Source organism: Durotheca rogersii (assembly GCF_024521655.1).
Source record: "Durotheca rogersii strain YMJ 92031201 chromosome Unknown GGS23scaffold_24, whole genome shotgun sequence".
In the NCBI taxonomy this organism is placed as follows: domain Eukaryota; kingdom Fungi; phylum Ascomycota; class Sordariomycetes; order Xylariales; family Xylariaceae; genus Durotheca; species Durotheca rogersii.
Window position 1 is genome coordinate 98168 of NW_026251255.1, and position 13452 is coordinate 111619.

The following is a 13452-nucleotide window of genomic DNA, read 5'->3' on the forward strand; positions in this document are numbered from 1 at the left end:
CGTCGAGCGGACGAGTAAACAGAACGAACACTTCCCTCCACCTCGTCCTCGCTCCACATCCCGTCCAGGGAACTTCTAGATAACATCCGCCCCTCGCTGCATATTTCCGTATAACTACCTGGCGGGCCTGATATTCAGTTGGGTCTCATCTACCCAGTCATTGCCGTCATAACCCAGCATCGTGCCGGCATTCCCGACATCGCCCTAAAGCTATGCATGCTCGGCTTCCAGCTAATCTAGCATTGCTTCCCCGCATCGAAATCGTCGCAACAGGGTAAGCTGTCACTAGGTAAGGTAGATCGACTCGCAAGCTACATAGGATGGCGGCGAATGCAGGGCGGCAAGTCGTACATCTGCGTCCACGGAATCGCAAAGTGCTGCGATCTTGAGCAATCTGGGGGAGTATTCGGCGGCGTAGAGTTGGTAGTCAATGATGTCTCAGTCCCAGGCAAGTTGTCCATCTTTCAGTCCAGTAGGAGCCCCTCTCTACTACCCTGGCCGAAATCAACGGTTCCGTAGTCTCCCAGTTACGGGCGTTCGTTCCCGCCACAAGCCTCAAGAATATCTCACCTATGTAAGGCGTAGTCCGATTCCGAGCTCCGGATAAGGACGCCCAAATCAGATGTACGCCGTGCTCCTCCGGTGACAGTGAGCAAAGTCAACGTATGTCGTTCGGGGATTAATACAATGATACAACTAGAACGGCGCGGATTGTAAGAAGGCAAGGAGAACTTGTACTCTAACATTACAATCGCTATATGCTTTTCCTTGTTCTTTTTTCTCTTCTTGTAATAGCTGGACTGCTTGGAACATGACATGACGCTAGGGAGTTTGTCGGCTAGTGATGGTAGTGACGGTGGTGATACAGTAATAGTATCGTCGTATGGATACTCTCCAGGCATCCGCCCGCTTCAGAGAATTCACATCGCTGTGCCTGGAGGGGTGGGGGGGTACAAGTTCATTTATCATCTCCTAGCACTCCCGACATCCCATTCGCCCTACCTACTTCGCGTAGTCTAATCTCTTGCACCGCATGATCAAGCCCCCTGATCGTATTCAACCTCGACACCATCTGGTATCATACCTACCAATAGCAAGCTCATTGAGGTTCCGTAGCCGACTATTCCCAACGGGGCCAGAGCCTGGAGATGGACAGAAAGGGACTGCCTCTCTTCAAGAGAGAAGACTAGCTATCTCCCTTCTCACTGGAAGTTCCGGGAGGAAATCTGCTGGGGGTGAGCCCCCCCGGAGCCGGCGGAACTGGTGGGGGGGGTCGTCCATCGTTTTCTCCCGTACCTGGAGCCGGGGGCGCTAGCTCACCTGGGGCAGGTGGCTTGGACGACGACGGAACGGTCATCGGACCCCTCGGAACGGCAATGCGGTCGGGGAGAGACTCGCCCCGTATCACCTTTTCTACCTCCTCTTTACTTAATGTCTCGTATTTAACAAGTGCCTTCGCGAGGAGGTCGAGCTCTTTGCGGTGGTCCAACAGGAGTTTCCGGGCGCGTTCGTACGCCTCGTTGACGGTGCGTTGCACTTCGGCCTCGACTTGAGCTTTTGTTTCGCTGCTTAGGGTATCGTACCGACTCCCATATTCCATGTTCCCAAGTTTCGTAGACATACCCAGGCTTGCAACCATGTCGAAGGCAACAGCGGTCGCTACTTGGAGATCCTGAGCCGGAGACGTTAGTATGTACGCAGGCGCAAATGCGGAGATGATGGCACAAAAGAATATTCATACCGATGAGGCTCCGCTGGTGACCTGGTTCAGGCCGTAAACAATCTCCTCAGCGAGTTTGCCTCCGAGCGCCATATCGATTCGAGCAAGGTAGTTGCTTATAGTATAGGAGTACTTGTCCATTTCTGGGAGACTTGCCGTATGGCCCAGCGAGTGGGCGCGGGGGAGAACAGTGACCTTATACAAGCTTTGGCCGGAGTTGGTTAATAGGTTGACGAGAGCGTGGCCGGCCTCGTGATAAGCCGTCATCTCCTTCTCTTTGGCGGTGATGACCATGGTCTTCCTCTCGGCGCCCATGATAACTCTATCCTTGGCCCAGTCGAAGTCTTCTTTGCGGACTGTCGAGGCTTTGGCCTTGCTGGCGTGTACGGCGGCTTGATTGACGATGTTCTCGAGCTCGGCTCCGGAAAGACCAGGGGTACCCAGGGCGATGGCATCAAGATCGACGTCCTTGGCTGCCTTGATTTTCTTTGCGTGGTGTTTTAAGATCGCTAGGCGACCGCGAACGTCGGGCAGGTCGACAACAACGTGACGATCGAAACGGCCAGGCCGTGTGAGGGCCTTGTCGAGCAGTTCAGGGAAGTTTGTGGCGCCGATAATGATGACGCTACTCGTCTGATCAAATCCGTCTAGCTCGGTAAGGAGTTGGTTTAGAGTCTGCTTGACATAGGCGGCATCACGCGTGTTGCGGCGACCGCCGATAGCATCGAGTTCGTCGATGAAGACGATGGCAGGCGACTTGGACTTGGCAGCAGCGAAGAGATCGCGAACGCGCTTTGCGCCGACCCCGACGTAAACCTCATCGAATTCGCTCCCCGACATGTAGAAAAACGGAACTCCTGCTTCACCCGCGACGGCCCTCGCCAGGAGTGTCTTTCCAGTGCCGGGCGGGCCAACCAGGAGTATACCTTTAGGCAGTTTGCCGCCTAGTTGGGAAAACTTCTCGGGATTGCGCAGGAATTCGACCATTTCTTGAAGTTCCTCTTTGGCTTCGTCGGCGCCGTGCACATCGGAAAATCGAGTCTTCTGATGCTCGGCCTTGACCTCGCTGTCAAGCCTTCCTCCTGGCCGCTTAAGGACGCTCAGCGCCTCGATGAGCATGGTGACAACGACCAAGCTGAGATACGTGAAGAGCGAAAACCAGAGGAGAAACTTGACCCATCGGAAGACCGTGCCCCCCAGCGTCTCGTCGACGACAACGTGCAGCGGCCCGTCCTTCGCGCCGGTTGCCTGGTTGTTCTTCGAGACGGCTAGGTTGCCGCCGCGAGACCGAGCAGCGAGAGCCTGGGTGACGGCCTGCACCTGTGTCGGCGTTAGGTCGCCGGGCAAGTTCTTAACAGTCTGGCCAATCTCTTCATCCGGCTGTCCCTGTCCGGCGCTTGGCGCTAACATGCCCAGAGCCTTGTAGTACGCATCGGCAGCGGCAGCGTTTGTCGCGAAACGACCAGACTGATATCTTTCGACGATAATAGCGGGCATGTTAGCCCTCAAGAGGGCCTGGTAGAATGCGTTCTGGGCAGTGGCGCTGGCCGGGTTCCGGTTGGCAGATTCTTCCATATGAGCGAGCAGATTTCGAGACAAGCCACCAGTCTGGAAAGACCGCCGTTGGGGGGCGGCCATCATCGATAAGGGATACGAAGACGGGCGGGAGGCGGTCGAGGTGGACAGAAACCGGAGCAGGGGATAGTGCGGATACAGACGACGGACAACCGGGTTCGATGCGAAAAGGGCGGCACGCCCCATGTTGGAGATGGAGGACCGGATATCAAAGGGCGTCGGGACGTAGCCTTTCGTAACGCGGGCGGGCACGAGACTCGCATCGTGTTGGGGATCTCGCAGGAATTCGGGAAGGTCAAACTTTGGCGAGGCGGTAAAGGGCTTCGGTTCAGCAAGCGCCTGTCGCGGGTTCGAGTCGAGTCCCGAGATCCGAGGGAATGCGGGCAGCGGCAGCGGCAGCGGCAGCGGCAGCGAGTGCGTCCGGAAGGGTAGCATCAGGGTGTTCATGATGGAGGGCCACAGATCCGTCGCCGCCGCGGCGATGCCGGGCAAAGCTGACGTTTGGAACGCCATGGCGACTGGACGCGGAGACGCGCGTGTCGTCGGTCAGCGACGGCGAATGCGCTATCTCGTCTTGCTGTTGTCTGGATTTGGTGGAATCGAGAGAAGGGTACGACGGATAGGCGAACGGACGAGTGGCGGGCAGAGGGGTCGAGGATACAATACGGAGTGTGCGCATGCGAGAAGACACGGTGACAGGTAAGTCCCAAAGATGAGCCGGGAATGGCGCCACTAATTGAGTGCGTGCACTGGCCGGGCAGAACAGAAGAAAAGGATTCAGACGGGAGAGAAAACGAGCTTCTGATGGCCGGTTGGGATGGAGGCCGCATTCTCGTGATCCTGGTGGGAAAGGGTGGACTTGAGAACCCGTTAGGTGCGGCTGGCCTGAGGAATCTCGACGAAAATTGCGGCGGATCTTTTCAGATTTCAGATTTCGGTTGACGTTTAGTCTATCTTCTAGTCGTCACCCACAGCGCCTGCCTTGTCCAACAATGCGGTAGGGTCCTGCCGAGCGGGACGGAGGCAATCCCTGCCGTTCCTTCTTCCTCTTCACACCTTACCCTAGGTACCTACATACATACTTAGGTACCTAGGTATATATACGGGCGGGTTACTTCAAGAGGTACCTACCTCTCTGCGGTAATATCTGCCCTTCCCCCGCTCTCGCCCCCCCTTTCTGAGTACCTACCAGCCTCCGGCCGCTCCTATTGGCTGAGGTTTTCTCTCTCTCGCCTCCGTCGCTGCGGATCGCCGGTCCTCGGCGAAAGTCTTGCGCCGGGTCGGTACCTAAGCTACGTACCTAAGTGAGTAAGTAGGTACCTCCTACTACCTCCTAAAGTGAGATGGAAGGGTGCTATCGGGATCTGCTGCTTCTTCACTAATTTGGCCTGTTCTTCAGCCTCTATGTTGAGAACATGTTTACGTGCCTGCGTACCTACATGCCTACATGCCTACATGCCTACCTCATTCACTCTACCCTCCTCCGACGATAGTACCTGGCGACTCCTAGTAGCCTCACCCTCACGCCATCTACCTACCTACCTGCTAGCCAGGTACTAACCTCGCCTGATGTGTTGTGGATGATGAATGGAATCTGAGCGCACCACCTAAGAAAGGGCCCTCACCGACGACGCCCGGCAGACGCTATGATAGGCAGGGCAAAAAGCGGTACCTCGAATCGGATACCCCATTCTATATTTATACCGAATGTCTATCCCCCCATCTTACGTATCCGCAACAACTTGGATGGCACGATGCGGCGTGCACCGCAATGAAACGTGTACGTTGTTGTAGAAGGCGTTAGGATACCTTATACTTGGTGTACAGACAAGAGTGCAAGTTGCCCTCAGCTGAAGCATAACCCCCCCAGTACCTCCTATTCCTCAGTAAGTTCTCGTCGGATCGCTAGTACGTTATCCACGATCACCGCATCAATCCCTTCCTTCACCTGGCGCTAGAGGGGAGGACAATGCAGTTAGCTTCTTAGTTCGCCGTCCTACGGAGAGTGGTTCATTACCTTGACTAGGGTAGAGTCGTTGTTCTGGGTCCCGTAGCTGACGCAGACTAGACCCGTCTGCTTCACTACCTTAACCAGCCGAGGGCTGTTCACGAACGGCTCCGCGTTGCTCACGATGCCGAGCAGATTCCACCGACTCGCGAACCGGATCGCTTCTTGAAGGCTGCTCGCTCGGATGTCGCTGGCCACGCCGATTCCCGAGTCCGTCAAGAACAGGATCGGAATGCTAGGCTGCTTGAAATTGAGGCAGAGGCAGATATCTGGGTTGAAGCTGCTGAATATGATGTGGCGGCTCCCGGCTAGGTCATACACCTTGGTGAGTACTGTGTCGCAGAACGAGTTGAGCTCGATCGCGTAGGTGTCCATGTCCTCCAACTCGCTCTCGAAGAGCATCGGATACTTCATCTCGATGTTGAATCCGACGTGCTGGGGCACTTTTTGGAAGAGCTCTTCGAGCGTAGCAAAAGGTGCTTGGACAAAATTGCCGCGCGTGTTTGCCTTGTACCCTCTCTCCTTGAAGTTGAGCGTATACTTCATGCGCTCGTCGAGGCTATCCTTCGCACCCTTGGCCAAATCCATAGAGAGAGACCTTTGCCTCGTGCCCGGCTCTCTCACACCGTTACCATTGGCATCGTTTCCCTTCTTCTCCGGTGACCCCTTGCCCGACCCAGACTTCGATTCCTTGTTGATGTGGAGAAATTGCTCCAAGGTCAACGTATGGACGGGCGCATCTATCCCGGTCTCGCTCACTAGAAAGTCGTGGTAGATGACGGGAACGTGGTCTTTGGTTAGCTGAACATCGAATTCGACATAGTGTGCGCCCAGATTGGCCGCAGCAATAAATGAGGAAATGGTGTTTTCCCCCAGCTGGAGCGACTTGTTCTGAAGGGAATTCTTGCCGAGGCCGCGGTGGCCGAAAACCATGGTCGATGATAATTTCTTCCAGTACGTTTGCTGAGAATTGACTTCCATGTTTGGATGCGAGAAGGGCGTGATGATGAGAAAGTTGAAGTTGACGGCGCCAATGACTTCGAGATTCGCCCCCATAATTGGCACGCATACGTCGCCTTGGAGGCTCATCCGTTTTGTGCCCAGCGATGGGCGAACTGAAGATAGCAACGCCACGGCGCGGCCAATCTTGTTCTTCTCGCTCCCGGAGTATGTCGGCACGATATCGAAGAGCAGTCTTACATGCGAGATATCCGAGGCTGTGAATAGGATTGGCTCCGTAGAAATGCTTTCATGCACCGGCAGATCAATAATTGTAGGTTCGCCCTGCGCACCCCTGGCCGACACTACGAGGGACAAGGCGGTATCAAGCTGGTTTATGTGTGCTTCCGCCAGGGGAACGCGTTCAAGCTTGACAGCCTCGACGTTCTTCCGCATGTCCATAGACCCAAGGCTCACCATGATGAGACAGCTATCCTTGAGGTAACGATGGCCAAAGGACTTGATCGGTTCCGGGATTCTAGTACTTCCGTCTGACCGACGGTCCTCGAGCGAGGATGTCTCGGGGGGGGAGGAAGAGGCTAGAGATGATGGCTGCGTCGCCTCCATGCTATCACTAGACGGAGATGAAGTGGCAGCATGCAAGGCAAGGAGCTTCGCGATTTCCAGGTGGCCCCTCAAGGCCGCGTGCTCCTTGGAGGTCCAGCCAAAAGAGTCTGGCCTTCCGACATCTGCTCCGGCCTCCACTAGAAGCTTCGCCACGGGAAGATGCCCGTCCACGGCCGATATGTGCAGAGGGGTCCACGCGAACGATTTTTCGGTCAACTCCAAATTTGTCGTTCTCCCGGCCGAACCCTCTAGGAGGATGCTAGCACATTCTACGTGCCCGAAACGAGCGGCGATGTGCAACGCGGTCTCGCCTGTGGCATCCTGCCAATTGACATCCACGTCCGCCTCCACGAGCATTCGCACGATGGATACGAAATTTGCCTTCGTGGCCAATGCCAGTACGGCGCTGGATTTGGATATGGGTTTTCTTCTGGCCCCCTCTTTGTGGGTTGAACCCTGCCAGTTCTCTCCTTGAAGGAGGCATTTTGTTGTCAGGGGATGACCACCGATAACGGCCAGATGAAGCGGCGCGTTGCCTTCCTTATCCTGCCACTCGGGTGCATCGATCCCGTTTTCGACGTCGAACTGGCCCCATTCCTGCATCTTTGCCATGATGACCTGACAGAGGACTACGAAACCAAATTGCGCCGCGTAATGCAGAGGAATACGTCCCAGCGAGTCGGCGGCCGCCAGCGCAGACCGCTGGCCTGGTCTGAGGTTATCGAGGAGATAACATAAGATCTTCACCGCCTCGTCGTCTTTACTTAGCAGCGCTGATCCAGAGGTATCATTGCTCGCTGGCTGGAGCGACGTAGACCCATTTGCTTCATTCGGCGCAATATAATGATTTGTATAGTGAGAGCTGATCGGGAGAGAAACCGCATTGGGTTCCAAGTCGCCTGCGAGAGACGATTTGCTCCGACCAATGTGAATGACAAGGCGGTGGATACAGTTCCGTTCGTTCAAGTCGGACGGCTCGTCTAGAACATTGATTTGCTCTAGGAGGTACGCGATGCATATTCTTGACCGCGATGAGATGGACCGCTGGAGGAAGTTGAGAAGCATGTCCTGGGAGGCCTGCTCGCGAGTGACCAGGTTCTCGTCGGTTAAGCTACCTCGCAAAGCTGCAGCATCATCGTTTCGAATCGCAGCATCGAGCTTGTCGAGGATAGCTTGCGGGACACTCGACATGGCCTTGGCGGCCACTCTCCCTAGAGAGCGCACCGAGCGCGAAGACTTCTCTGACACGGCGTCATCGAAGTTTTGCGCATCTCCAAGCACCGAGAGCCATTTATTGATCTCAGCGATCAACCGTGCCGTGGTCGCATCTTTGGCGAACGGTTTAGGATCGACCTTGGTGGCTATATACCGCTGCTGAGTGACCGATCCGGGTATCTTCTTATCCAGCTTTTTCGTGATCTTAACGAAACCTCTCCGGTTAATCTCCCCGAACCACTGCAGATTTCTCAGCTGGTTTCGAAGCTCAAGCAGGGCACCCATCAACTCTTCGCTCTCATGATCATCCAGGTCGGCAACAACGTCAGGGCTCCTGCCGTATCTGTCCTCTAGTAGTTTGACCCGGCGGTGAACCTCGGCAAACTTCTTGTTATAGAAGGCGTCGACATCCTCAAGGTTGCGGTCCAGAGCGAAGAAAAACTCTATCAGTGGCAGGTTAGGAGATGCGGCCAGCATCGACACAAGCCCGAAGAAGACGGCCCACCTGCTAAATCCACCGTCTCTCCGGCCCTCAACGCCACCGTAGCCGCCTTGACCAGCTTCTTCAGGCTCTTGTAATTGATGTAAGAAGACGCCCACTCGGGGACCTGGTTGCGAGGCAAACTAGACCCTGTCGTTAGCAGCTGGGCGGAAAGCTAGATGAACCGGTCGAGGTGTGCTGATGTGCCCTACTTTCTTCCAAACTTCATATTGGGCGTGCTTCCTGTCAACGTGCACGCCACGCAGAGAAGCCGCTTCAGCAACGAAACGACAATTACGGGTGGACGAGAGATGGCTTAGGCTTCGACCAAGGTGGCGAGGGCTATGGCGGCGAGGCTTGTGAGGAACCCGAGAGGCAGCGTGGCTAGCGTGATGTTGTTGTTTATTTACCACAGCTAGCCGTCGAACTGCCCGCGTTTGCAGACTGTTTTGAGGGATGCACAGTAGTCTGAAAAACTGCCGACTGTGGGGAAGGTGGAGAGCCAGCGAAAGACTGTGCAGTGGCAAACGAACAGCAGCCTAGAATATCAGCACGGCAACGGTCCCGACAAGTTCAGATCCGACCCGGCAGGATGGTGTACGCTGTGGCCGGTGCCGGTTACGGGTAGCCAGTTGACTGGGTCTCCTGCTGTGGGGGAGAGAGGATGGGCGCCATGGGCGTGGATGTGTCTGCTGCTAGTCGAGTGGATAGGAAGAAGAGAGGAACGTAGGGGTAGGTAGGATGGCCAAGGGCCGAAGGGCGAGAACGGGGATATATGGCAGTTTGATGGGTCAGGCGGGGCGGAGGGCAGCGTAGGAAGCAAGCCGTGCTGCGTCGCTGTGCGTGTAAGTGAGTTGAGGGGGATTAAGCGAGCGCGCGCGCGCGTATGTGCGAGTGCGTCACTACGTAGGTAGGTAAGGTATACCTGTATAGGCGGTACGGGTGAGCGGTCGAGTCCACGGGGTGACGGGAAGAGGGCAGAAGTGTGCATCGAAGAGAGGCCGTCCGGAGAACGCGGGTAGGCATAAATATAGGTAGGTAGGCAGGTTTGCTGTGGGAGAAGGCGGAGCTTTGTGCGGGCCGGACGGGGTGGAACGTGGTGAGCGGTGACGTTGGAAGTACCTATGTGTGAGCCTTCCCAAGAGCCAGTAGATCCGGGTTACGGAGGGACGTGATGCAAATGGCAAGGTATAATTGGCTATTCTGCACCTTTCACCTTCTTCTTTCTGGGCAATATCAAGTACCTACCTTTATCTCTACTCAATTGAACCTGCCTGCCTTATGTACCTGCCTAGGTAGATAGGAGCTACCTAGGAGGTAGGTTTATACCCGTGAGGTAAATACCAGGGATCTCCTATAGAAACCAGTCGGACTATCTTCCCAAGAGGAGGTAGGTCCCTATTCAAAAAGTACTTACCTATATACCTCGGATAAAAATGATCACCTACCTACTAGTCTAGGTACCTCTAGGGAGCCTCCAACCGGTGTGGCTTTGGTGCTGATGTACCTAGGTAACCTGCCTTGCGTAACCTCTCAACCTAACAGGGGACAAGGAGGGAAACAATCAGTTGCGAGTGCCGAGAAAAAAAAGCTGCTCTTTTCTCAGCGCAGAAACTGTTACCGCGTTTCACCCTCCTTCTGAACCTACTTGGATTTGTTACTACACCCTCCCGTCTTCCGTCTGATAGGTACCTACGGTAGGTAAGGTAGGTAGTCCGGAGATGAGCTAAATAGCGAAGACTACTAAGTAGCGCTGTTAGGAATCGAACCTATCCTTCGTTAAGTAACCTACTGATCTATCGATACCTGAGATGATTTGCCTACCTTAGGTACCTAGGTACCTCCACCTCCTCTCAGATTAGGTACCTGTTAGGTGCCTTCGGCTAGGCCTTTACCGCTATCGTCGGCGGGTGGGATCCGCCGGTAGCCCGTTCGTCACCAGACAGACTTCTATTTGTATGCCTAACGAGATGCGTGATAATCGCCCCAAATGTGCATATACGTACATAGATCGCGCTCTTCGAGCCTCCACAGGGCCAACGAATCCATCACCGATCCCGCCGAGTAGCGCCTCATCCTGTTCTGCCACCTGCTCGGGTTAGCCTCTCCTCCCAATGTCTGGAAGGAAAACAGCCCGCCCTTGTTCTGCGGGGGATATAGCCCTGAAAGACAGGGCTCGGCGATCGCCCGAAATAGATCTTGTCCCCGGCTTGACTCTGCCGTACAATCGCCGACATTGTCGGTTGCGTCATCCGCGCCCTCTGCAGGCGGCTCCTCGGCAGTACTTGCTGCTGGAATTTCTCCCCTATGCAGTCCAAAAGTCCCTGGCTGCGATCCGCCCCCAGCCGGAGGGGTCTTCGGGAAACGCAATCGCAAGTGATGCTTAACGAGCTTTTCCAGGGGCGTTTGATACCAATAGGGGCACAAGAACCTTAGTTGCCGCTGAATATCGCCCCTGAGGTAGGCAAACAGAATCGCTCTGGTCATGTTTTCCGCATCGGTAAGCTCTTGTTCTAGCCGTCTTATTGTCTCGCAAAAGTCGCGGCCCATAGGCTCGTCGGGGAAAGGCGGATCCGAGACGTAGAAGCTCACCAGGGCCCGTATCGTTATATTTTCCACATTCCCGGAGCTCTCGAATTGCCTGGCCAGCGCGGGATCCGGGAGATATTCAAGCAATTGCTGTCTGATACCCTCCTGCGTCATTGGGCCAGCCTGAAGCCGGATAACCTGGAGCGCGTTGCAGAGAGAATCATAGCGGCGTTGTTGGGTTGCCTTCTCGGGTCGCGCCGAGCCGAGGACGGAAGACGGGTCGAGGTCATAACCTGTTTTGATGTTGATGATGATCGCTCTCGCTTGCGCAATCATAGGTCTTATTCTTGCCTCGAGGTCGGAATACCTTCGGTCGATTGACAGAAGCATCGCCAATCTGCTGAAGCCGACGAATGTCTCTATAGCTGTTTGCCTGCTCCGCCTAGCCAGATCCATGGTAGCGATGGTCGCGTTCAGCGGGCTTATTAGGAGGTTGCTTGAGTTGAGGTTTTTGAGTGTCGTTGTATATAGGCCATCCGTGTCTAGTATCTCCACTTCAAATCGAGCTCGGTGAACGAGAAACTTCAGCTTTTGCAGCGACCGTTCAAAAACCTTGACAAAGGGCGAGAAGATTCCTCTTATCGGAAACCAGCAGATATCCAGCAGGTAATAAAGGCACATCAAGACCTGACGGCATGTTGAAATCGATTCTTGACTGACGATCCCATCGACCAATGCTTTGAACTTGTCCGTGTGCTTAGCAAAGCCCCTAACCAGCTTTCGCGCTGCTGCATAATCGACCACCGCCAAGCAAGTTAAGAGAAGCTCCTGGAGTGTTTGGGCGGCGATCGAAAACCCGTTCCGCAGGCAAGCTACGAACACCATACATGCGTTGCCAACATCTCCGTAATGCAGCCAGCCCTTGATAATAGTGTTGAAGACTTCATCGCTCCTTGGCGCCCGTCGGACAAAAGCATACTTACGGCTGGCGCAATTCTCCGTAGCCCACAGCAGCCACTGTCTCGAATAGACGGCCCTCTTGTCGATGATTAGAAAGTGAAGGCCTGTGCCCCTGACCCCTCTCATTCTCTTGATAACATCTCGCATACCCTTCTTCCGATTGACGGCCCGGTAGTGGTTGAGCATACAGATGATGGTTTGCTGGGTGGCAGGCCAAGCCGTGCTGCGGAGGTACGAGTCGATGACCGTCTGCGCGAGGTCATGGCGCTCAATCCTATTAAAGCCAGCGATGAGCATGTTATAGGTGTGCATGGTCGGGGGGGCACTTGAAGTTAAGAGGTTATAGCATATTTTGCCCACTACTTCCTTGGAGCTGGAAGCCTGGTTGAAGATTCGCCGAATGGACTCGCCGAGAAGGAAGCGAGTCATTGCGGCATTGTCAGGGTCTCGGGCTGGATGTTTATAACTTGGATAGTGTGAGGTTTGGAGTTGTTCCCTGAGTTCTCGCAAGATGGCATCTTCTCTTCCGTTGGATTCCCACCTCGCCTCTGCGCGATCTTGACTCCGGCTGCTCTCTCCCGCCCAACTTTGCCATAGCAGGCGATTCACCAGATTCACAATAGTCGTCGTTGTCCTCTGTAGCTTGGAGTCGCTGTCTGGCTCCCGGAGAACGATATCCGGGTCTCGCTCCTCGGCGGCGATGGCAGCCTCCGTTTCGACCCATTCTAGTTGGGTTTGCAGCCAAGACGTGCGCCGGGGCCGCCAACGAGTGATTTCAGACATAGGCCCTAGCTCTTGGAAGAGGGCACCGTGGGGACGTGCCTCTTTTCTCCGTGGCCACAACTTGCGAGGGCGCTCGTCGCCGGGGACATCGGCATGGAGGTAGTCCTTCGGTTCATGCGAACCTAACGACTCTTGAGCGGCTAGGTTGGCCGACGCCGCCCTGGCTTTCTTTAGCCTGTCATCGAGCTCCCTCCTCCTTTCGTTCTTCCTCTGGGTGTCGATGATGGTCGCCGCGCCTAGAATTGTCGTGTAGCAGGCGGTGAAGATGTCGGCAGCGGTTGGTTTTCGCCTAGCCGCGACAGTCGCAGAACGCCGCAATGTTACGCGGCCAGAATGAAGGCAGAGTTGACAGCAACAGGAAGACTGCGCTTGCGCCGTTCTTGACCACCATAGTGAGCGCATACCTCAGACATCCCTTCCGTGTTAGCACGGGCCCGATTGGTCACGGTAAGGCCGTCCTTGACGCCTGCCCTGTGAGAGGAGGCTCGCCAATCGATTTGGCGATGGAGGATGAAGGCAATCAGTGAGAGGATGGTACGAGTTTTTTTTTCTGGCTGCCATGTATGATGTCGAGCTTAGGTACCTAAACTTAAGGGTGGGGTATATTCCCATATC

General features: G+C 55.1%; 2 protein-coding genes across 2 annotated transcripts; both read right to left on the reverse strand.

The window, feature by feature from the left end:
• Positions 1-1044: 1044 nt before the first annotated feature.
• Positions 1045-3913, reverse strand: GGS23DRAFT_232535 (peptidase family M41-domain-containing protein). Its single transcript, XM_051512068.1, has 2 exons — positions 1742-3913; positions 1045-1672 (listed from the first exon to the last, which is right to left on the reverse strand). The coding sequence occupies exons 1-2, from the start codon at positions 3806-3808 to the stop codon at positions 1187-1189; spliced, it is 2553 nt and encodes an 850-aa protein (XP_051369039.1). The 5' UTR covers positions 3809-3913; the 3' UTR covers positions 1045-1186.
• Positions 3914-5171: 1258 nt separating this feature from the next.
• Positions 5172-13228, reverse strand: GGS23DRAFT_599441 (Glycerophosphoryl diester phosphodiesterase family-domain-containing protein; the record flags this gene model as incomplete). Its single annotated transcript, XM_051518937.1, has 5 exons — positions 5172-5249; positions 5313-8527; positions 8590-8715; positions 10572-13126; positions 13194-13228. 5 exons carry the CDS (start codon positions 13226-13228, stop codon positions 5172-5174), a joined length of 6009 nt encoding a protein of 2002 aa, XP_051369040.1.
• Positions 13229-13452: the final 224 nt, after the last annotated feature.

Coding starts and splice junctions, on each gene's coding strand:
- GGS23DRAFT_232535 (XM_051512068.1), bottom strand. CDS start 3,808: ATGGCGTTCCAAACGTCAGCTTTGCCCGGCATCGCCGCGGCGGCGACG. Junction 1,673..1,741: donor TCACCAGCGGAGCCTCATCG/GTATGAATATTC, acceptor TCTCCGGCTCAG/GATCTCCAAGTAGCGACCGC.